The sequence below is a fragment of the Arvicanthis niloticus genome, chromosome Y (genome assembly GCF_011762505.2).
Source record: "Arvicanthis niloticus isolate mArvNil1 chromosome Y, mArvNil1.pat.X, whole genome shotgun sequence".
Taxonomy (NCBI): domain Eukaryota; kingdom Metazoa; phylum Chordata; class Mammalia; order Rodentia; family Muridae; genus Arvicanthis; species Arvicanthis niloticus.
The window spans coordinates 1877218-1901641 of NC_133431.1; the positions used below are offsets into that span (position 1 = coordinate 1877218).

The 24424-nt window shown below is 39.3% G+C and overlaps 1 protein-coding gene across 1 annotated transcript in view; it reads right to left on the reverse strand.

Moving 5' to 3' along the window:
• Window positions 1–2805: 2805 nt before the first annotated feature.
• Window positions 2806–24424, reverse strand: part of LOC143437256 (uncharacterized) — an 82781-nt gene continuing 61162 nt past the window's right edge. The window contains exon 7 of the mRNA XM_076922088.1: window positions 2806–3194. Coding sequence (XP_076778203.1) covers window positions 2806–3194 — 389 coding nt within the window. The remainder of the gene's footprint in view (window positions 3195–24424) is intronic.

A 24424-nucleotide genomic window follows, 5' to 3' on the forward strand; every position in this document is an offset into this window, starting at 1 on the left:
TGGTCACATTTGTATATGTTTATCCTGCAGCAAATTGTTCACAATATGTATGTCAGTATTACATTTTTTTTAACCTTAGCAACTGGCTGATACACGATTAGCATTTAAGATCTCTGTTCATACATCAGTGCTCCATTGCCTGGTTTAGATGATTTCATGTTGTTTCTCTGGGGCCAGGACTCTTAATGTATGTGCATATTAGCACTGTTCAGTCCTTAGTGTAGTTCCTTGTTATGTAGACAAAAGCTGGAGCTACATTTTCATTACTGTGGTATTGTATTGTCTCTGTGATGATTGAATCATTCAGGAGAGGTTTGTTAAGTTAAAATTAAGTACTAATCAACCAAAATAGTTGCATTGCTTAATGAGGGCAGATCATACTGTTTGTTTGTTTATTTATTTATTAATTCATTCATTCATTTATTTTTTGTGACAGAGTTTCTCTGTGTAGCCCTGGCTGTCCTGGAACTCACTCTGTAGACCAGGCTGGCCTCAAACTCAGAAATTCACCCTCCTCTGTCTCCCAAGTTCTGGGATTAAAGTCATGTGCCACCACTGCCTGGCTGGGTCATACTGTTTATAATAACAAGTTTTGCTGGTAAATGTTACTTTAGAGTGGATCCTAGTACCGTTTTTGGAGTTAGTCTCTAGAATATGCAAAATTTTCTTCAATGTATCTTGGCAAATTTAATTTCTTAGACTTTAGTTACATACACTCTGAGAAGCTAAGAGTGTTAAAACAAAACAAAACAAAACAAAACAAAACAAAATCACTGCTTTTTAAATCACTAGTTAAGAAACTCCGTAATTCTCTATAGCACCTTACTCACATGGGAGGAAGTGAAGGAGGAAAAGATTGCAGTAATTACTACTTTAATTTTTATTATTTGCTCTTATTATTTGGTGTCTTTGTTTTCCTCTGGTGTTTGGTTTTTGACTTAGTGGGCCTTTCTGATTTTTTTATTAGTAGGGAGGGCCTGACTGCACAAAGACCCTTGGCTTTTGTGGTTTTGAGCCCTCTGGGTCTTTTGTCTGGGCTATAGACTGCAGCATGTATACTGATCACTTGGGTACAGCCCAGTGCAGCATTCCTCCAAGATAGAGCCAAGTACAGCAGGGGGAATCACTGGCTCTATCACCTCGTTGGAACAGAATCAAGGTGAGACTTGAACATGACCTCCAGCAGTCACTGGAGTCCAGGGATCCAGTGATGGCATGGGGAGAGTGATACTGGGTGAGTGAGAAAGTGGGATAGAAGAAGAGGGGCCTGGCCCTGGGCCTGTTTAACTGAGATCTGGCCAATCCAACCCAAGGGCCACATTTGCCCTTGGAGCCCAGGTTGAGGGTTCCAGGGTCATCATCTCCACTCGTAGGAAGTGCTTCATCAATCTAGCCATCCCTATGGAGTGCCTTCCAGAGCCTAAGCTCCTTGTTAGATGCTGGGAGCCTGGTAAATGTTAGCTCCCACACTGATTCATTGCACAAAGGTGAGATTCAGTCTCTGCTCCCCCCCTCCCCCACACACCTTGCAGTCTTTTAGTTTTTATCTTTTGCCATGACCTGGTGGCCCCAGGTCAGCAATGCAGACTCCTGCATAGCCCAGGGTAGGCTGTCTTCATTGCAGTGCTTTACAAGAACATCAAGGGGTTTTTTAGATGTTCCCCTGGCAGGCTTTTCTCCAGTCTTTTCTCTGACCTCAGCTCTGAGAGGACCCGGGTGTGACCAAAATCATGGCTACCTTGCTCTACTGCTGGCAAAAGCAGTGCCCCACTTGAGCCGCCTACACCTTGAAGCCTGCTGCCCCACTGGGGAACATGGAGTCAGAGTTTGCACAGCTGCAGGAGTCTCTCTGAGCAGCAAGTGCCTGTGCACATGGAGGGGCAGGGCGGGTGGCGCGCCCCTCGGAGGCCAGAGGGCGCTTTCATACACTTTTCATCTCTGCCACAGTTTCTCTATCGGTGCGCAGTAGGCATCCCCACGTGTGCAAATGCGTGGTGTGTGTGTGTGTGTGTGTGTGTGTAAAAAGGTACCTCTTAAGACCATGTGCCCCAGGCTAGCCAGGCCTGATGTTCATAGGGGGGTGGAGGCCAGCCTGGTAGTGGCTGCTGGTTTTTTTTCTTCCAGCCTTTTCCCCTAGTCCTATCTTCTGGCTTCCTTGGGTTCTTGGTGTCTCCAGTTCTCTTCATCTGCTCACTGCCCTTGCTGGGGCAAGAGACCAGTGCTTTCCCATTGAGGTATTAGTTCATTCCCAGCCACTGAACCCTCGACATTTACCAGGGCTCTGGCATTCTAGTTTAGGCCCACAAGCAGACCTCTAATGCTAGTAAAGACATTGTGTCATTGGAGAAGGCAGTAGCTTCCCTACTGGAACCAGATAAACCTTGACCCCATTGGTTGGATGCAAAGCAGGGGGTGGGGCACAGAGATTGGTGAAGGGGCCCTAGGCAATGTCAGAGTCAAGAGTCAGGGTTGGGATTTAGCAGGGCAAGCCCAGTGGTTGCAGCTGCAGCTGCAGCGGTTCCCGAGGCTTTCTGCCCGTGACCCACCTGGGCAGCCCAGAGCCGGCAGAGGCTCCTCAAAGTCACAGAGCAAAGGAGGCCTAGTGCCCGCAAGGTGGTGGGTCCCAGGGTGGAAGAGGCAGTTACATTGCCTAGTTTCTTCTCTCCAAAGAAGCCTAGTTATGTAGGGGAGCCCACTCCCCAAGCATGCTTATAGCGGTGCCGAAGAGCCCTCCAGGGCCAGCCGGCTAAGGCTGGGAGTGAGGTGAGTCCCAGAGACAGTGAACCCCCAGAGGTGGTTGCTCTGCTAATGCTTTAGGGTGCAGAGAGGGGGCGTGCGAAGCTCCAAAGCCCACTTGCTCAGAACCCGTTCCCTATCAGGGTGCCCCCTCCATCCCACTCTTGGAGCAATGTACCCCTCCCGCCCCTTGTGCCCCCAGGGAATGAAATCAAGTAGCATGGATTCTTCGATCCACCGGAGTCCATCTTTGGACAGCAAGGGCTTGGGCTCGGACTTTGTCAAATCGTCCACCTCTGGCCACCTGTTCGACCGTGTCTTCATTGCTGGCACCTTCTGAGGCACCGCTGCTTTGCGGATCAGATCTGCACAGAGGCTGACATTAAGACTGACAAGTACAATGTGCCCAAAGGCAGCAAGTATGTGGGTTTTACCTGGACCTGTCCTTTGTGTTCCTCCTAGAATTTAAAAAGTGCAGCTTGGCCAGGGGCTATCTCAGCTGCTTGAAGCACACGATGTTCCTCTTCAATGTAATATTCTGGGTAAGTCCTTACCGTTGAGTCTTCTGTTGCTCCACTTCCTTGCTTTCCACACTATGAATGTCCTCTACTTCTGCCTTGCACTATCTTACCCTTCTCTGCCCAAAGGTAAGTGCTTTTAAAAATTGCAGCACCCTCCCAACCCCTGCAGCTTTCTTTTCCCTTTCCCTCTTGTTTATGGCTAAATGGAGGCTTCAACTTGTCAGTCTTCCTGGAGAGACATGGTCTCCTAGAAAGATGGCAAAGTTTGCCACTGCCTCCTTCTCCTAAGGAAAGGCACACTGAAGTACCTGCACTAGGAAACCTGCATCCGTGGGTGTGAGTCAGATCGCGCAGCTGTGCCTCTGTGTTGGTGGGGGACAGTGTGGGTGGTTTCTGAGTTTTTTCTATTGCTCCTGAAAGCAGGCACAGTCTGTAGCATCGTGGGAGTGGGATGGGGGTGTGGAGGCCACAGTCTCCTGCTCACTTAAGGCGCTCCCAGGAAGAGGAGGAAGCAAGGATACAGGATGGGGGTGGGCAGGCTACTGCTTTTGAGGGATTGCTGTGGACTGGGCAGCCAGCAGTCTGGCAACACTTTCCCAGGCTCCAGGAGGCTCCAGGATGAGAAAAAGACAAAGGGAGATGAATTTTTCTAGAGAAAGTGTCAATGGATGGGCTGGCTTGGAAATATCCTGTTTTATGTGTGATACTGGTGACTGTGCATGCACAAGTGCTTCCTAGTTACACAAACTGGATGAAAACTTAATTCATATCTGCTTCTTTTGTCCTCACTACTGCCTCCCCCGTCTCTCTTCACCACACCTCAGACTACTCAGCACAGATGTTTAGCTCATCCCCAGTCTCCATCCTGCCACTGGCTCAAGGCCCTTAGCTGCCAAGCCTGGTCTAGCAGGAGCCTGGGTGCAGGAGAAAGACATCCTCAGGGAGGCTGAATGGCAGTCGTGTGCATCTCCTGTGGAGTGATCAAGATTTTAAGAAAAACTTTTGGGTGTGTGTGTGTGGAGCGGGCAACTTTTCTGGTGAAGGAAAAGGAAGCTCTAGGCTTCGAAGGAAGAAGTGTGAGTCTCATCTGCCTTCTGTTCTTTGTTAGAGTCTTGTGTCACCTTGGGTGACTCATGTGCCCCTTAAGATTGGGGCTTCTTCTCCAGTCCAGGCTGTTAGGATAGATGGTCTTCTTCACGGTCCTTACTGTCTTAGCTCTGTGATACCCTGGGGGTCAAGGAGGAACCTGAGTGCATCTTTTTTTATTTTTTGTTTTTTTCCTGTGAGACTGGTCTGATGTGAGGTGGGTATTTTCATAGTTGTGGGTAGGGTACTGAGGGGGGTCAGGGAGAGGGGCACTGTAATGATTAGTGTTACAGGTCACATGGTTGGTGTTTTAGGAAAGCTGGGTCAGGTATTCTGATTCACTTTCTGGTGACAAGAACCATTGGGATGTTAAGAAGTACTCTGTCACTGTGTTGTGGGATGAGGCCTTATACTCTTTCCATTCCTTTGCCAGGATCTGTGTCCACCAAGTACTTCTGTGTGTTTCCATGGTGTCTTGGTCTATACAAGTGCTGTCATGTTTGTTGTTTCCTCCAACCTTCTCCTTCCTGTTTCACAGTTTCATCCTACCGTTTTGGTTTGCCCACTGCACACATATTAATTATATAAAGACTCCATGGGCATAGATGTTTAGTGCCTTCTGACCAGTGACTATCACTCAGCAGCTTGGGCTCCTGGCCACTCTCATCTCACTACCTGCTAGCCACAGGTGGTATAACTGCCTGTGATGCCTTCAGAATGATTCTAGCTTGGTTTGGGGCAGGGGGTACTCTTTGTAGGCCGTGGTCTGTGTCATGCACACAGCATTGATCTGGAATATGTTTACAATAAACCAAATACATTTATCTTTTCTACAAGCATGGCAGCAGTTTGTTGGTGCACCTGCCCTTTCTAGTGTGAGGTTAGAAGTTAGAGATCTTACCACCTGCTCCTAATTAGAACTCTTCCCTGGAAGAGAAGAGAATTTTACTATCCCACTACCTGTTCTAATTACTTAGTATTTTCAGAATTTTTATGGCAAACCACAAACTAGAGCAAGTCGAGTTTCAATGACACATTTCTTAAATACCACTACCACATGACATGCTGAAGGCTGGTGTGGATCTTACGAAGAATGGGGATTCTAGCAGAAGGGGGATGGTTCCCCATGTACTTGCCAGTGCTGTCTGAGAATTGGACAGATGAGGGGATAGTGGGCGGGTCCCCATGCTGAACTCAGGTGAGCACCTCCTCTAGACAGGTGATCCTCAGCTTGTTGGAGGGTGGAGCAGGTAAAAGTGCTGAAGGAGTGTAGACAGCATGGTAGGAAGAGCTTAGCCCAGATTCAAAGCTTCCTCACTGAAACCAAAGGGGCAGGCACATGTCAGTGGGGGAGGGGAGGACCACCACAGAGGGGGAAAAGGCAGCATGGCTCTAAAGCCAGATTACTCATCACAACAGCTTGCAGCCAATTACACAGCAAGACGTGTCCTGGTGGCCTTCATCAAACATACACACACACACACACACGCACACACACACACACACACAAGAGACACACTGAAGAATTTATTACAGTCTTCCCCTTGCCTGGTTCCCAGTCTCACCTGCTCACCTAGCTCCTATCAAAATCCAAGGGCAACTTGCTTAGCTTTGCTCTCTCTGTAGCTGGTCTCTACTCAGCAGTAACCAGCAGGCATGAGATGCTGCAGTGGCCTTACCTAGCATCTCGGGTACCAGGACACACACATCTTTTTACATGTTAACTACCCATTCTTTTCTATTTTGGATCAGGTCTACTTTTCTATCTATTCGTTTTGGTTTTTTTTTTCCATTGTGGGGGCATTCATTACTTTTTAGCTTTATGTTTGTGTACTAATTTTTGTCAGCAGTTAAATGCACTACCAACACTGTTTATAGCTTCCAGTTTTAAATTTTGTTTGTTTTTATTTTAATTGTGGAGTCTTTAGATAGACAAAAAACAAAATTGTTGTATTTTTTTTGTTTGTTTTTTTGTTTTTTGATTTTGGTTAAATGGGACTTTCTCTGTTATTTCATGGTGCCCTCACATCCTAATAATTCTATGTTGCCTGTTATAACATGGGCACTCAGGAACTGCTGACTTATGTGAGGAGGAGCTTCTATGTTTCTCAAAGATTTTATTCATGTATTTAAGACCTGAATACATGTGGATTATTATTCATGTTTGACACAGGACAGAACTCGAATTTTTACCTCCTGTGTATTCTAGCTTCATTGATTAGATATCTTCCTTCATGCTACTACCTAGGTTTTCATATGTGCCTGGGTCTTTTTTGGTGTGTTTCTTTAGCTTTCTAAGTCTCCATGGCAAGGCAAGTCTCTAGTTTTTCAAGAGTGTTTGGCCTTTCTTCACCCCTTGTTCTTCTGCATAAAAACTGGAGGCAGTTTAAATAGTTTTTACCTGAAATCAGTCAGTACCCTTTCCTTGGCATTTTAATTAGCTGTTCTTTAACTGAGTGTGTTTATCAACTGTGGAGGATTTCATCTCTGTATATATTTGTGAATGTGAATTTTGTAAATTGTATCCAAGTCTTTCAATCCATTAATCGTTCATATTCCTTTACATACTAAATCATCTTTAATGTCAGGGGTTGTTTTGTGATATTTGAAGGTCTTACCCACCATTTGTTAAGCAAAGACTTGTGAACTTTTCTCCACTTTGCCTAATCCCCAGGGCTTGCCTACTCTACCTGTACTGAGTACGTATGGAAGTCAGAGAGAACCCATAGCAACCCTTGGCATGTTATGGTGATGGAGGGCATTACCATGCCACTTGATTGGGTTTCATGTGGGTCGCTGCCTGGTCGACTTACCTGCTCCAGTACCTAATGGGAATATCCAGGGCTATCTCATTTAGCCTCTGAGGAGATGAGGGCCTGAGGAGGAGGGATTTTGCCTTGGGTCACTAGGTTAGCAGTGGTGGAGCTGAGATATGAACTCAGTCTGTTGAACCTTAAAAAGCCCACATTCTTTCTTTGACCTTGTTGGGGAGGTCATCCTGATGTAACTCTTCTCCCAATTCAGCTTCTAGTTGTGCTTATCTTGGGTCTGTGCTGGACAATGGGTGGTCCTGTAGTGACAGGGGTTGTTTGTACACATGTGGTATGATTCAGTTGACAGCTTGTTTTCTCCTTCTCTCAGCCCCAGTTCCAGAAAGTGGGATAAAAAATTGCCACATGTGTCCTTTAGGGACTTTCATAGTTGTCAGTTGTATGCAGTATAAGCTTCACAAGACACTTTGTGCTTCTTTATGAGAATATTCAAGACAAAAAAAAAAGTACTGCTTTCCTGTCTCCCCATGGCACAACTGCATGTCAGTTACCTCAGTACAGTGGGATTTACTATCAGAGCTGTTTAGTGTTTGCTTTTGTGTTTTTGCCTATGACCCCTGCCCCCACTGCTAACATTTACCTACTTGCCTTTTCAAGAGCTTAGGTTTGTCTTACAACTTAATTTTTCTCGCTCATAGCAGTTCAGTGAATGTGTGTTTGTTCATAGCTGGACAGTGGGCTACACAGTAGTGGTAGGCATGGGACATGGTCTGCTATGAGCCACACCCTTTAAGTAGCTATTTGGACTCATTGGAGGAGAGATTTTTCTGGGGGTAGGACACCTCTGGACTCAAACTGGCATACCCTTTAGCCAATGGGATCCCCTTAGACATTCTCTTTGGGTCTCATCCTCCAGAGATTTGCCTGCATATTCTATCCAGCCACATGCACTTTTGGGTTCTAGAAAGTACCACTGCCTCCACTACTTCATTTCCAGAGCTATTGACTCTGCTGGGCAGGCTGTTGGACTGACTATTACAGCAGGGAGCTGTAACTGTTGTTTATTGTCTTGCCTTTTCTTGGTTGATTAGGATGAGTACATGGCTGCCAAGATCCAGACGATGGATGAGCAGTTCTGCTATGCAGTAGGATGGGATGCTGTCTGAAATATTTAGTGGAATACAGAGGTTGAGTATATTTTACTATTTTGGTGTCTAATTTTATTGTGAACTTTTTAGGATTAAGAAAAAATTTGTTTTAATTCTCAATTATTTATAGCCCGTATTGTTTACTTTTCTGGTGTTGTAAAAAAAAAAATACTATGAGAAAGGCAGTTTATGGAAGAGATTATTTTGGCTTGTGTTTCCAGAAGGATGAGACCATCATGGCAGGGAGCTGAGAGATCACATGTTAAACCCCAAATATGAACAGAGAGAGTGAACTGGAATTGAGGCTAGTCTACATACTATCCTCAGAGCCTGCCTCTAGTGAGGTGTAGCCTGTTAAGTCACCACCAGGGTTCAGATATTTGAGCCAATGGTAGACATTCTCATTCAATCCACTACATTCCACTCCCAGGCCCTAAAGGCTCAAAGGCCATTGTGACAATGCAAAGTGTCTTTAATCCTACTTCAGAAGCCCCCTTAGTCTTCCACAGTCTCATTAAAACCCTGTGAGTTAGAATAGTGAATTAAATTCAGCATCCAATGGCACAGATATACATTACTATTCCTAACAGGAGGAATGGGGGCATAGTCAGAAAATCCTGGACCCAACAAGACTGATAATGCAGCATGTAATGACTGAATCCCCAGCTCAGCAATTCCCAGCTGTGGGCCATGACCCATCTGAAACCAGATATTTACATGATAATTTATGACAGTAGCAAAATGACAGTCATGAAGTAGCCACGAAAATAATTTTATAGTTGGGGGGTCACCACAACACAAGGAACTGTATTAAAGAGATACAGCATTCAGAAGGTTGAAACCCAGTTCTCTAGCTTAATATCTGATATCTAAGGGCTTAGATGGCTCCATCCCTCCATCTTTTCTGCCTACAGAATATATTTCTTTTTTTTTATTTTTTATTTTTTATTTTTTATCTTTTTTCGAGACAGGGTTTCTCTGTGTAGCCCTGGCTGTCCTGGAACTCACTCTGTAGACCAGGCTGGCCTTGACAGGCATAAATCTGCCTACCTTTGCCTCCCAAGTGCTGGGATTAAAAGTGTGTGCCATCAATTATTGATCCTTATTGGTTATCAATTAGTATTGATTTTTTGATTACCATTTATTGATTATTGATTGGTATCTATTATTGATTGTTATTCCATCACCATCATCCCCCTGCCTCTGCCTCCCAAGTGCTGGGATTAACAGCATGCGCCACCACCACCCAGCACTATTTTAAGTTTTAATATTTGGTCTTATTTTTTGGTGTCTTTGTTTTTCTCTGGTGTTTGGTTTAGGACTTAGTGGCCGTTTCTGTGGTCCTTTCCAATTCTTTTACTGGTAGGGAGGGGCTGACAGCACATAGACCCTTGTTCTTTTGTGGTTGTCAGCCCTCTGATGTGTTGTCTGGGCTGTAGCCTGCAGTGTATTGATCTTAGGCAGCCTGCAGTGTAACCATTTGTAAGAGCTGGTTTGGCTGTCCTGTGCCCTCTTTAGAAGTGTGTGAAGGTTGGGGTGTGGGGGGAGAATATAGGAAATCAGAAAGGGTGCACGAAAAGGTTGACTTAGGGCCCAGATGCCTAGATCAGCTCTTTGTGTCTGTGAGAAAGCTTTGGAAAGAAAGCTGCTGTCTTTTCAGATGCTGATCTCCAGTTGTGAAGGCTGCTTTTCTGGCATCCTTGACTTTGTGTCCCTGGTTTTTCTGTCAGGGAACCCCAACTATGTTGTGACATTGGCGCCACCTTGTGTCCCAACTCAGGGTTGGGAAGCTACCTCTGGTTGCCTAGCTTTGCTTGGAGCTTGGGGAGGGAGCCTCTCAGTCAGCTCTCTGTAAACCCCTTAGACTCATTGCATGCTTAATTTCCACCCTGGTGCAGCTTTAGAGTGAAGCCCTAGTTGTTTATTTTGTGGGGAATGGGGGCTGGATTTTCATCTCAGCATAGTTCAGTTCTAAGCTGGACATAAGGTGCGCAAATTTGTTGTTAAATTTTCCAACCCTAATAGCCCATATAAATGACACACAATCCAAATATTGTAATTATAAGTCATATGTCAAGATTGGGCAAATCTAATACAATACTGACTTATTTCCCAATGCTAAGACTCCTTATTAATTGTGGTTTCTCCCAGCCAGGTGGTTCTGGTTCATAGTGGCTTCCTCCTCCCTTCTTCCTTCTCTCTTTTTCTTCCTCTACCTGCCACCCCTTTTTGAGCCTCCAGTCCCACCTTTCCCCACAACTATTCAATCACAGGCTCTGTTACTTTTATTGACAAATTAAAATAGAGAACATTCACATGTCATCACCTAAGTACATGATGGTCTGCTTGTGGGGTCTGACTTTTTAGTACAAATCCAAATAATGTTAGTTATTTAAACGTGTGTTTTACTATATTTCTGACACAGCTGTTTTCCACATGGGCATTTGTCTAGTCTGCTCTAGCAGCATAGAACACGTATTGTTAATGGTGTATATTCTTGCCAGTAATACATGCATTTTTGTTGGATATGCTACTATTGATTATCTAAAGGGTCATAATGGTTTTCACAGGAAAGCTAATTGTCAGAATTTTGTTTTGTTTTTTGAGTCAGGGTTTTTTGTATTGCCCTCAGTGTCCTGTAACTCACTTTGTAGACCAGGCTGCCCTGGAACTCACAGAGATCTGCCTGCCCTCTATCTCTGAGTGCTGGGGTTTAAGTCTTGCACCTGGCTTGATATTTTTAATACTTACATCATTTTGTTAACTTTTGGGAGTTTGGTGAAGGCTAGTAAAATTTGCACTTTTTTAAATATATTTAAGTGGATCTTCACTTCCTGCTCTGTCCTTTATCTTATCAGTCAGGCTTCCTCTGATTTGGGACTAAATCGGCTTTCTTTAATTTTTTTTCCAGTTTGTGTTCTTCTTTCACTGGCCTTTCATGAGAGTTGGATGTACTCAAAATTGGCTGTCATGGTGCATGAAACACCAGAGCCTAAGACAAGTAGATAAGAGTGGGGATTTTTTTTTATTGTTTTTGCATCTATCCTCTATGATTTTTCTATGTAGTCAGACCATCATTACCAAGAAGTCAAGTTGGCACTAGGGTGAGGACCTTAAGCCAACATCTGGTAAGGCTGTAGTCTGACCCTCAGTCTGCAGTGGGAAATATAATTAGAGTAACTCTGTAGACAGACATTTGAAAGAATGAATAACTAGTATAGTCCAGTTTTGGGTATTGTTACTCATATATCTTTATAAAGAAATAAAAATTTTTTATTAATGTTACTTAAGCAGCTTTTGTACTTATTAATGCTACTAAAAAGAAAAACAAAAAACAAACTGATAGCATAGCCAGGATGTCAATTTCCTATAGCATTGTCATAAATCCTGCATTTATAAGCCTGCTCCCATATATTTGTAGCATCTAAATACACATTTTTGTGTTACTTGTTCAAGTGTTGTCATTTTTCCCATAAAACTTTTTACTGAGTTAATCCTGCTTACTTGCTTCTTACATCATACCATCTGGAATAGTAGTAAGCCAGTGTTGCGGCCCGAGCTGCCCCACGCTTGAGGGCCAAAATGTTGCAGACCGCTCTGTCAATGTTTGAACCTGCTCTGCCAAAAGCCTTGGGGGCTAAACTGCTAGAACCTTCACTGCCCCAGCTGCTCAGGTCTGCGCGTCAGGGTTCAGCAAGAGAGAGAGGACAGACTCGAAGAATGGAGACCAGACAGAGTGTGACTCAATCCTGTTTATTCTTTAGTCTCTCTTCCTAGTCCAAGTCCCAAGTCTTGAGTTCCTAGTCCCTAGTCTTTAGGGCCTCCAAGTTCCAAGTTTCTTTCAAGTGCTAAGTGCCTAATGTCTAATGCTTAATTCTCTGTTCTTCCTCCAAGTGCCAAGTACCTAATAACTAATAATTCTTCTTCTGAGTTCTCTAGTCCAAGTGTCTTCTTCCTCAATGCCTAATTCCTGCTCTGCCTAATTCCTACCCATAATCGTACTCATAATTGTACTCCAAGTTGTACTCTCCGAATTCCTACTCTTAATAATAATTTCTTCGGTCTGCCTCTTGCCTTTTATATGTCTCACTTCTAAGCCACCCCTCTAAGTCCCACCTTTAAGCCATGCCCTTAGGTCTTGTCTCTAAATCTGATCTCTAAGTCACACCCTTAAGTCACACACCTTTAATCTCACACACCCAAGCAAAGATCCTGGGTATCTAAACCAAGATATTATCAGAGTGTGCTCAGCTGATATAGAATGATGTAATCAAGCCTCTTCTCAGGGTATATGGCTCAAGATGGCTGCAAGGATGATAGTCGCCTTCTGTTGGCTCCCCACAAGCCAGCTGGTTTGTGGCTGAATACAGGACTTCAATCCTATATGTGGTGGTATAGGGTTTAATGTGTTAGAAAATGGCTTCTATAAAAAGCAAATGTAAAACCAGGAGCAGAAACTCAGGAAAAAACGTATTGTTCATTTTATGAAAAAACATATGTTATTCACATAGTAAATAAATGACAATTCCTATGTTAGAGATGATAGGTTCTAGTTAATCTTGTAGAGAAAGTTACAGAACACCAGTGGATATGCCTTTGTGTCCTTGTAATTTCAGTGCTTGATAAATGTCAGTAGAACACCATGGAAGTAGTAGGAAATTTAGACCCTGTTTTGAAAATAGATGAAAAACCAGAAAACAAATAAAATGTTCATGTCTTTAGTTTGGACAAGAATTATCCTTTGATCAAACAAATATAATGTTTATGGTTTAGCTTTCTAGTACTTAGATGGGAAACAGTAAGTAACAGGGAATTTGTATTTTAAGCTTTCAAGTCAGATACACTAACTTAAATTCTTTTATTCTTTAGAAATCACATAATTGAAAAGATTGAGACAGAAAATAAATGGAAAGCAAATGGGCTGAGCATCTGGACTGTTTTCACCTGATATGTATAAAAGAAAACCCTTGAGGTTTGTTATAGTATATGAGATATTTACATACTCTGCATATCTGTGTGTGCACATGTATGGATGTAGTGTATAGGTGAGATTATCTAGTTACACTGGCGTAGTTTCTGGATATGAGGAATAGAAAACCAAATTTTCTAAAAATGATTAGTAAGTTATTGTTTAATCAAATGGCTGGCAGAAAGTTGAAATTTCTGTAACATATTAGTTTTAAGTTCTATAGAACCTTCTTGTCTGTTCACTGTTTTCCTATTACAGTGAGCTACACAGCTCTCCTAAGACAAGGCAGACAGACTGCATCTCCCTCACCACTTTCACCCTTGCCGACTCCAGGGACTGTGTGTTACAAGATAATAGGATGGTTTACATTTATTCAAACAGTTTGAGTTTATTGTGACATGTTTTTATCTTAACTATTACTGAAGAGTTAAAAAAGAATTTTACTAGTTTTTGTACTAAATATAAAAAAAATTTTCAGTTCATGTAGGTGTTTGAAACTTAAAAATTTGTACCTAAAAATAATAGAAGCCATATTTCTTTAATAAAGTTTAAGGAAAATAAATTTTAACATAATGATTAAATCTTATTTTAATTCAGATACACCAGATTCATCAGTAGGGGAGACTTCAGGTTCTAAACAAAGCTATTGAATTGAGTCTTTCTTTCAAAAGCTAAAATTGCTTCTTGTAGTTATGAAAGCAGGTATGGAGAAGCTAAGTGAGTTCTAGTTCTTAATGGATAGTCAATTCTTATATATTTATAGAAAGATTAAGTGTTGCAAGTTAATTCTATGACTTCCACGTATTAAATACATATTATGAAAGGAAATAATTTTAGCCTGAGTTCTTCATTTTTACTACTATGTAAATAATTTTAAATAACATAATAGTACCTAATGATAGAGCTTCCAGTAAAAACAAAAACAAAACAAAAATCAAACAAAAAAGGCATTGTCATTTTTATTTTGTTTCAGGTATAAAAAGTAAGAAATTAAAAGCTACATTTTCTTTCTTTTTGTATTTTAATAGTATTGGTGGAAGCCTTATTTGTTCAGTCTTTCCTTTACAAATAATAAAAAAAAACTTTCCTCTAAACTGTCCTTGACTGCAGTTCTGGGCCGTCCATCTCTGTAAGACCCCAAGGGCTGCCATGCCCTGGCTGAGACTCTCCATGTGCTGCTGTCTGCTAAGTAACATTCTGCCATTTCGCTAAGAACAAAACATCCTTCCCAGCACTTGAGAGGCAGAGGCAGGGGGATGACGGTGATGGAATAACGATCAATAATCAATGCCAACCAATAAATGGTAATCAATAATTATCAATACTAATTGATAACCAATAATGATCAATAATTGATGGCACACGCCTTTTATCCCAGGACTCAGGAGGCAGAGGCAGGTGGATTTCTGAGTTCGAGGCCAGCCTGCTCTACAGAGTGAATTCCGGGACAGCCAGGGCTACACAGAGAAACCCTGTCTCAAAAAACAAAACAAAACAAAACAAAACAAAATAACAAAACATCCTGTTGGAGGATGATGCCCCAGGAAGGGAATTTATACTTGACATCCTGTTGCCACCCAGTTGAGTTCCTGCTTTTTTCTTGAGTTTGTGGTTTTCCTTCCCTGGCTTGGTGTATATACTGAACCTGCTCAGTAAAGGCATTGGCATTCTCTCACTGTGAATGTCTGAGTCTGAGTCTTTCTTTAATCCCCCAGGCCTATGCCTGAGCTCGGTACTGTGGGTAGCTCTGGAGCTGTCAATATCTTACAAAGTTCTGTCTGACAGATGACAATTTCAGACTTTCCCAAGAAAGTAGGCAATCTGCATAATGTATGTCTGTGGCTTAAATGCACACTTTAAATATAGTGAAACACTTGTCACTTCCAATCTTAAAACTATGGGAATACTCTGAACATCAAAAGTAAAGCTTTCATCGCACATTCAGACGTAGTAATCTTACTCCCCAGAACAGTACAGTTGCCAAAAGTGCAGAGATCTATAAATCTATGAGCTGGTGCTGTCCTCCCCTCCTCAGATCCCAAAGCCTTTCCCACACTCACCTTCTATCTCTGTGTAGTTACTATACTGTAGTGTATATGTCATATACCAAAATATCCACATTTGGTAATGATGCAACTGTTGTAAGTCTAACTTCATGGACTGTGAAGAAGTTATTGAGGCTGTGGGCTTAGATGATGACAGGGTTCCAGCTGGGTATAGACTCACAGAATCACATAGAAACTACCAGGACCACCTGTAGAATATTTCCTACAAAATAAATTTGAACTGTGAAAAAACTAATATTAATATTTTAATGGGTATTAAGGGAGAGAGTCAACAGAGAGAGTTTTTAAAAAAGGACAGTTTGGCCTCACATAGACTTGGTGCAGGCTTAGAGAATTTACCAAGTAATGTTACATAGGAAATCATTTTAATGATACTGTAATACTTTGCCTGTTGTACCAAAGAACTACAATGGTGTGTTTATAACAGAGATCTCTCTTTTCTTGTCATCTTGTTTGTAGTTCATTGAATGCTTTGCTTCCAGCCCTAAAAAAACAGTATTGGAGATAGAAAGAAACTGGCCTGTCAAATGCTGCTTTTGATTCTGACTTCAAAGATATTGAAAGTTTAGTAGAGAGAAAAAAGGTGGTGGATTGGGCTGACCAAACTACCAAACATTCAAACCAAAGTGATCTTCCAGGGATGTCTCTTCCTGTGACCTTCCCAGAGCTTGGACCAATTCAGTCTATTCCTTGTTGTAAGTATTTTTATTTTATTCCATAAATGGAAGCTTTATTTCTAAGATTTCTTTATATTTATCTTTATATTTTTATATTTATATTTATTTTGCTATATTTATTTTTTTTATATTCCAATATAACAGTTGGTTTCTTTTAAATAGATTTTGTTATTTGATTACCACTGACAAAGATTCTAGCTTCTAAGTAATTTTAATTAACAAGAATCTCCCAGGACCTACCAGCATCTATATATTGATGCTCTGAATAACTAGCAGTTTCATTTCCTTCCCATTCTTATTTAAATTTTAACTTCAATTAAGGGCTAAAGTATATAAAAATATTCTTGCAATTTATAATAACTTAATCTTAAGATCAACTAACACTATAGAATTCACTGTTTCTATTGACGTTTGTTATCTCTCATTTTTCTACAGATTGTGAATAAGTGATTTTCATTGCAAAGCCGACATATAATCTTGGTTTAACATGATACTTTTTGCAGTGCAGAATGTAGCAATGTGGATTGCCCTGTCTTTGAGATAACCTGTAGCAATGTGGATTGCCCTGTCTTTGAGATAACCTGTAGCAATGTGGATTGCCCTGTCTTTGAGATAGCCTGTAGCAATGTGGATTGCCCTGTCTTTGAGATAGCCTGTAGCAATGTGGATTGCCCTGTCTTTGAGATAGCCTGTAGCAATGTGGATTGCCCTGTCTTTGAGATAGCCTGTAGCAATGTGGATTGCCCTGTCTTTGAGATAGCCAATGTTAGTAATTTGTTATGCTTATGTGCCCTCTGACTTGCACAGTCTGTCTTCCCTTGAGCTCTCTGGGTTTGTTTCACAAATAAATTTTATTGGTTAAGCCTAGGTTTTGTGAGGTTTCACTTGTAGATTGGCACATTTTGTTCTGCAGTTGTTATCAGTTACTTAGCTTACTGTAAACAGTTTAAATCTACCTATATCAGGAATGTACTTCATTTAAAAGTTTAAAACTTATGAAATAAATTTGCAGTGATTTATTCAGGATTTTGGTGAGTAGTGCATCAGATTATTTTTGTGGGTGTTACTCAGAGTTTGCATTGCTGTTGTCAGATACCTAAGAATGGATTTATTTTGGCCAAAGATTTTGCAAAAGATCACTCCATAGTCACAGGGGCAGATCATACTGTAAGTTGAGGCCACATTCTGGAGGAGTTGACAGAGGGAGAACCAGGGAGGCCAGAAGACTTTGAAATTCATGTTCCTGCCTCTTCCACTGATGCCTCACATCCTCCCACAACAGCACAAACAGCTGGTTTAACACGTGAACCTGGGTGAGACATTTTATATTTATTATTTATTTTATTATTATTTTATAGTCACACCATAGCCATGTATATTTGCTTCCGTGCATTCATAGAACATGATTTGAAAAACCATGATTAGAAAACCAAAACTTTTTTTTTTTCAATTTAAGTACTTTATTGATATTTTGGCTCCCCCCAAAATTAATTTTCCTGTCGTAGATACCTACAATATCAGATGCCTCTAAACCGAAACTGGTGAGCCCATGTAACAGTCAGAAGTGTTGACTGTTGGATCATTTTGTGTCTTTGAGATACACTTCTATCAAAACTTTCCAAAATAAAAAAGACAGTGACTGAACAATCGTGGCCTCTAGTTTTTATGATAAAGAATGCTGTACCTAGTGCTTAGAAGGGCATACGTTTAATTTTTTAGTAAACTAAAATAGTAACACATTCTTTTTTTTCTTGGATTTATTATATTATTTTTTTATTTTTATTTTTTCGAGACAGGGTTTCTCTGTGTAGCCATGGCTGTCCCGGAACTCACTCTGTAGACCAGGCTGGCCTGGAACTCAGAAATCTGCCTGTGTCTTCCTCCCAAGTGCTGGGATTAGAGGCATGTGCCATCAATTATTGATCATTATTGGCTATCAATGAGTATTGATAATTACTGATTACCGTTTATTGATTATTGGTTACAGATTGGCATTGATTATTGATCATTATTCCATCACTCTGATCCCCCTGACTCTGCCTCCCAAATGCTGGGATTAAAGGCCATGCTATCAATTATTGATTGTTATTAGCTATTGATTATAACTGATTATTGATTAGCATTGACTGCTGATTATCAATTATTGATTATCATGATAATCGATCACTTTTGGTTATTGACTAGTGTTGATTATTGGTCATTGATTGGTATTTATTATTGATTGGCATGATTATTGATCATTATTCCATCACCATCATCCCCCTGCCTGTGCCTCCCAAGTGCTGGGATTAGAGGCGTGTGCCACCACCACTCGAACTTAGTAACACATTCTAAAGTAACACATTTCTTTAGAATGTTACTACTTAGATTGCCAGTAGCACTGATACATCATCCCTTACGTATCTTTGTATTTGAGTTAGTTACTTGGGTGGGGGGGGGTGTTCTTATTTTGGGTTTTCGGGGAAGTTTTGGTTTTTAGACAGGAATTTAACTATGTAATTCAGACTTGACTGAAACTTGAAGCCAAGGCTGTCCTCAAACCTGAAATCCTCCTATTTCTGTATTCTGAGTGTTGGATTATGGGTATATACCATCATGCCCAATGATTTATCAGTACTTTAATTTTGCTGGGTTTTTACCTGGATGTATCCAGTATGGAGAATTGTCTAGTGTCTGGCAGCCTGAGGCTCTTTATTACTCCTGTCCTTGGTGTCCCAGTGTTGCTGAGCTTTCTTGGCAGCGTCCTTTGGCCATGGTGCGATGGCTTTTCTTGGTTGTTAACTCGATGCACCTTAGAAGAGGGACTCATGACCGAAAAAACAGCCTCTATCAGATTGGCCAATGGATGACCGACCCTCGGGTCTCAGTTATTTGTGGGGATCGAGGGGGTTCTCACCTGCAAAGGAACATGGGTGAGAGAAAGAAGTGAGACCAAGCAAACGGAGACTTGTCAGGGTCTGATTTTAATGAGAAAGCAACTCTTAATTCATACAGTTCCTAACAAGGAAATGGGGAGGGAGGACAATACGAGGAAAAAGGAGCATATCGAAGTCAGCCATACATTCCCAGAATCCACCTGGCTACCTCACCTTTTCCTGGGAGAGTCTATGTCACCACCCACATAAAATAGGCAGAACCCCCTGATCTTACTATCTTTGTCCATCTGGGGGTCATCCTGTGGTCTTTTCTCATATTGATGTCAACCACCCGGAGGGACGTCCTGTGGTTTTTCTCGTTCTGGCACACTGCTGTTCCGTTATCAGGAGCAGGCAGCAAGCTGCACTTCCTGAACTCTGTCGGAGGCTGCACTTCCTCAAGGAAATATCCGTGGGAAGGTTTCTACTAGTCTCCAGCAAATGGACATGTCTATGAGACATTTTCTTCCTTGCTAATTGTTGGAGGAGAACCAGGTCCACAGGAGGTTGTATAAGGAGTCTGGCTGAACAGAAGTAGGGAACAAACCAGTAAGCAGCATCCTTCCATGAGTTCTGCTTTAGCTCCTGCCTCTGGGTTCCTGCCTTGAGCTCTTCTCTAGGCATTGATAGATGATGGGCTATAAACTGTAGGCTAAAGTCAACCCTTTGCTCCCTAAGTTGTTTTGGTCAAGTGTTTATAACAGGAACAGGAACCAGACTTAAATAAGCAGCAAGCAGCCGTAGAGAAAAAATTGGCTGCAATTTTACAAATCCTGAGTTTCCAGCTTCAGCTTTCACTTGTGTCTCTTGACAGATTTTGTAGCAATACAGTGCTTTAAAACTGATATTTTTGGAGGCAGAGTCAGGGGGATGACAGTGATGGAATAACTATCAATAATCAATGTTGATCAACAATCAATAAATGGTAATCAATAATCATCAATACTAATTGATAACCAATAATGATCAATAATTGATGGAACACGACTTTAGTCCCAGCACTCGCAAGGCAGAGGCAGGCGGATTTCTGAGTTCCAGGCCAGCCTGGCCTACAGATTGAGTTCCAGGACAGCCAGGGCTACACAGAGAACTCTGTCTTGAAAAACCAAAAAAAAAAAAAAAAAAAGAAAAGAAAAGAAAAAGAAAGAAAGAAAGAAAGAAAAAAGAAACCGATGTTTTTACTTCGTACAGATTCTTTAGCTGTCTTCAGAAGAAAGATTGGCCTAGGTTAGGTCCATCTATTTTACTAGCAGAAATTCTCTACTTTCTTTTTTTTTCAGTAAGAAAAATGTTCACAAGCACGATATTGATCATACTGTTTCCCTACCTCCAACTTCTCTTCAATCCTGTCCACCTCAATCACCACACATCTCCATGTTATTTTGGTCTGAATGCACTCACTCTTGCATGATCTCAGGACCTAAGTAGGATCAAGCCTTGTTAGTATTGGGTGGGAGCTCTCTATATTTTTACATTTATATATACATATATATTTACATTAATATATATGTAATATATGTAAAATATGTAATATGTGTATGTAATATATATAATATATAATATATGTATGTAATATATGTAATACATATGTAATATATATAATATATGTGTGTACTATATGTATTAATATATGTAATATATGTGTAATATATAATATACATGTGGTATATATAATATATATACATATATGTATATATAGCCAGAGTATCTAGAGTCGTTTTCAAGTAGGGAACATGAGCCACACTAAGTCACAACATGGGGATTCACCTCACTTGTTCCAAGAAAAGGTACAGTATTTTTAAATCTCTCAATTTTATTCTTCCCTCTCTGTACTCTCAAATAGGTGTGTATACAAATATTAGTCTGTTTTCTTTGCTGAAGCATTATCACCGTTAGAATTTACCTAGGTGAGATCTGGAAAGCAATACTTAAAATATAATTTCACCTTTTGAAGTTGCTTCTTTATAATGAATTAAAGATGTTGGGAAGAAAGTGGGGTTTTAGCACCAAGACTGAAGACTATCAACCAATGTATACATTTATATATGTATATGCACATTCATAAGATAAAATAATGAACAATAACCATCCAATAGCACGTTGGATAAATAATATTAATAATATCAATAATGTTAATATTATATAATAATGTTATATATTATATAATATAAAATGTAATAATAATATATAATGTATAATATATTATTATATATTAATTATATTATATAGTATATACTATTATATATATAATAGTATATAATAGTATATAATATACTATATAATATATATACCCTAACCCTGATTATATATAACATAATATATAATATATAATGTATTATATATTACATATAATAATATAATATAATAATATTAATGTTATTAATTAATATTATTAATCCATATCTCACATACTTGTACAGATTATGTCAGCAATAAAGTAAAACGTTTATTTGGCTACCTTTCATGTTTTAAAAGCAAAGACGAAATGTTGTATTTTACAAACATGAATTTTCTTTTCGAAAAATATCCAGTAGGTTTAGTGTTCAGTGTTTTTCTATTGGTTGAGTATTTCCTTCAACTGATTTCATAGATTAAGTAATTGCATGTATTTTTATTCCATGAGATGTATATGTTGCATCCATATATACAGTCTTAGAAAGATAGAAGAAAACATGCCTGAGGCTATTTATAAACACACTTATTAATCTTAGATATATTCAATTATGTTCATGGAGAAGAACAATCAGTTAAGTTTAAGTCCTGTGTATAATCATAAACATTATCAACTGGTTTTGTTCTTAAGTTTACAACATACTGAATAGTATTAAGCTTGACTTTTTTCAACTTGTTTAAGAACCTTTAAATCAGAGGCAGTATTTTTATTTAAAGCATGTACACAACACGCTTTCAAAAGCTGATTAGATTAACCATAATAAATTTAACTTGTACTCCTATTGAACATTTAAAATAATAAACGATAGAAAACAATATTACAAAAAGCAAGGATTTTGATTTCCTCTGTCTAAAGAAAGAAAGCAGAGTCCCATCTGCCTTCTTCTACCTCAGCTTCTCCAGGTTATTCTGAAGTCAATCTTACATCTATATTTTTTTTCATTTATATCATTTGTCTCTAAGTGGAAATGTCTAGTGTCTATACACCTAATGTTATTTACTATATTATCAGTGTTTACATTTCCCTGTCACAGAAGTGACTTGTTTCTGGACTTGAAGTACAAAGTCAAAAATTGAGGTAGAAAGTCAGGCAAATGCTTTATTTCATCACTGATTAATCAGCCTCTTGTAACTCTTTTTGGCCCAGGGTCTTATTATGTAACCCCAGCTAACCTAGAACTGGCTATGTAGACCAAGTTGACTGAACTCACAGATATGGACTCCAGATCCCCCTTCCAAGGGCTGAGATTAGATGTATACAGCACCAGTCCCAGCCGTACTACCTTTTAAATCTCAGGTTCTGTTGCATTTTTGTATTTGGTAATTGTGTGTTGCTCATCGTCTACTTAATGGGCATTAATATAATTTACATTTTTAATTTTAATTTAATTTCAAATTTAATTTTAATTTTTATTTTAATTTTACATATGCTTCTTATATAATTTACATTTTTTGCTTCTTAGCATATGTGATTTCTTTTTCTATTCCTGTAAGATTCTCGTTTCTGTGAATTGCCTACTAATTATTTCAGCACTTTTCTTGTACAATTGCCCTTTGCAAAATATTGTTTACAGACACCTAGCTGTGAAGACATTTATTTGTTCATTTTGTAATACTGAATTACTCAATGTAAAATAATTAAAAAATATTTATATGCTTAGGAATATGCACATGAGCACACACAGGCATACAGCAAAAACTAGATTCATTGAGGAAATGAATAAAAAGAAAAGAAGGGCAGAATATAGGAGGAAAGCAAAGGGGGAAATGTAATTGTCTGAAAAAAATTTAAAAAGGACAAAAAGAAAGTCCAGCACTGTGCAGTACAAGCCCCTACATAATTGGACTGATCCTCTAATAAGGAGCATAGGTCACTTCAACAGAGATTAGGAGTGGGTTGCAGGTAATATGCTGTTTTTTAAAACAATCTTTTAGTTTTCACTAATAAATTTGAAGGATTTTACATATATATTATGTATATGTAATATATGTATATATTATTTTATCATACATATATTAATATATTTGTAATATTTAATATATATGTATGTAATATATGTAATATATCTGTAATATATAATATATAATTTATATATGTGTATGTAATATGTAATATATAAATGTGATATAATATATATGTGTTATATAATATATGTATGTAATATGTGTAATATATATGCAATATATAATATATATGTGTATGTACTATATGTATGTGATATATGTAATATAATATCTTTGTAATATGTGTAACATATGTATGTAATATAATATCTTTGTAATATGTGTAATATATGTATGTAATATATGTAATATATGTACATAATATATGTGTAATTTATATAATATATGTAATATATAATATATATGTATGTAATATATGTACTATATGTATGTAATACACATAGTATATGTAATATATATGATATATGTATGTGATATATATATATATATATATATATATATATATATATATATATATATATATCCAAAGTATCTAGATTTGTTTTCAAGTAGGGGAAATGAGCCATACTAAATCATAACATGGGGATTCATCTAACTTGTTCCAAGAAAGTCCAGAATGTAACAAAAGAAAGTAAACACTAAGAATCAGAGTTACAGAGAAGGCAGAGCACATGTGATTATTGTCAGGAATTACACATTTATTTTGAATGATACCTATATGTTGAGCATTATCTTAGCATAGATGTGAGCTTGGCTGGGTATTAAACCTGACAATGTTGATCAGATCATAATGTGGTCAGGAAAGGTCGCAGCATTAGGAGAGTATTACAGGAGCAAGTAAAGATGGAGTTGCCTCAGATGAGAATTAGAATTGCTGAGAATGATATGGCTCCTGAGATTTTTGAGCCTGAAATATAAAAGGACGTGCTCATGTTAAAACAGTTGGAAAAGACTTCACATGTTACAGGTTTTCAGAGTCAAAATAGTTTATATACAGGAGTTTGGTTAGTGCTTTGTTAAATTTGCCTTAGAATAGATCAGAAGTGGAGATGTTCTGGTGCACAGGTAAAACTCGGCCATTCAGGAGAGAGGTCTGGTAGTGAACTATAGCTTTGATGGTTAGTGACATTTACATAATATTCAATAATAATAATAATTTAAAATAATAATTTAAAGCTGCAGGACTGGATGAGGTGGGCAGAGATGTTAGGTCTTTCCTACATAATATTAAATAATAATAATAATAATTAAAAATAATAATTTACAGCTGCAGGACTGGATGAGGAGGGCAGGGATGTTAGGTCTTTCCTTCAGTTCCTCCCTCACCTTCACTGGATTTCAGCTGTCAGGATGTCTTTTCCAGTGCTAAAAATTTAGTTGAACTTTTTCTCGATGCTT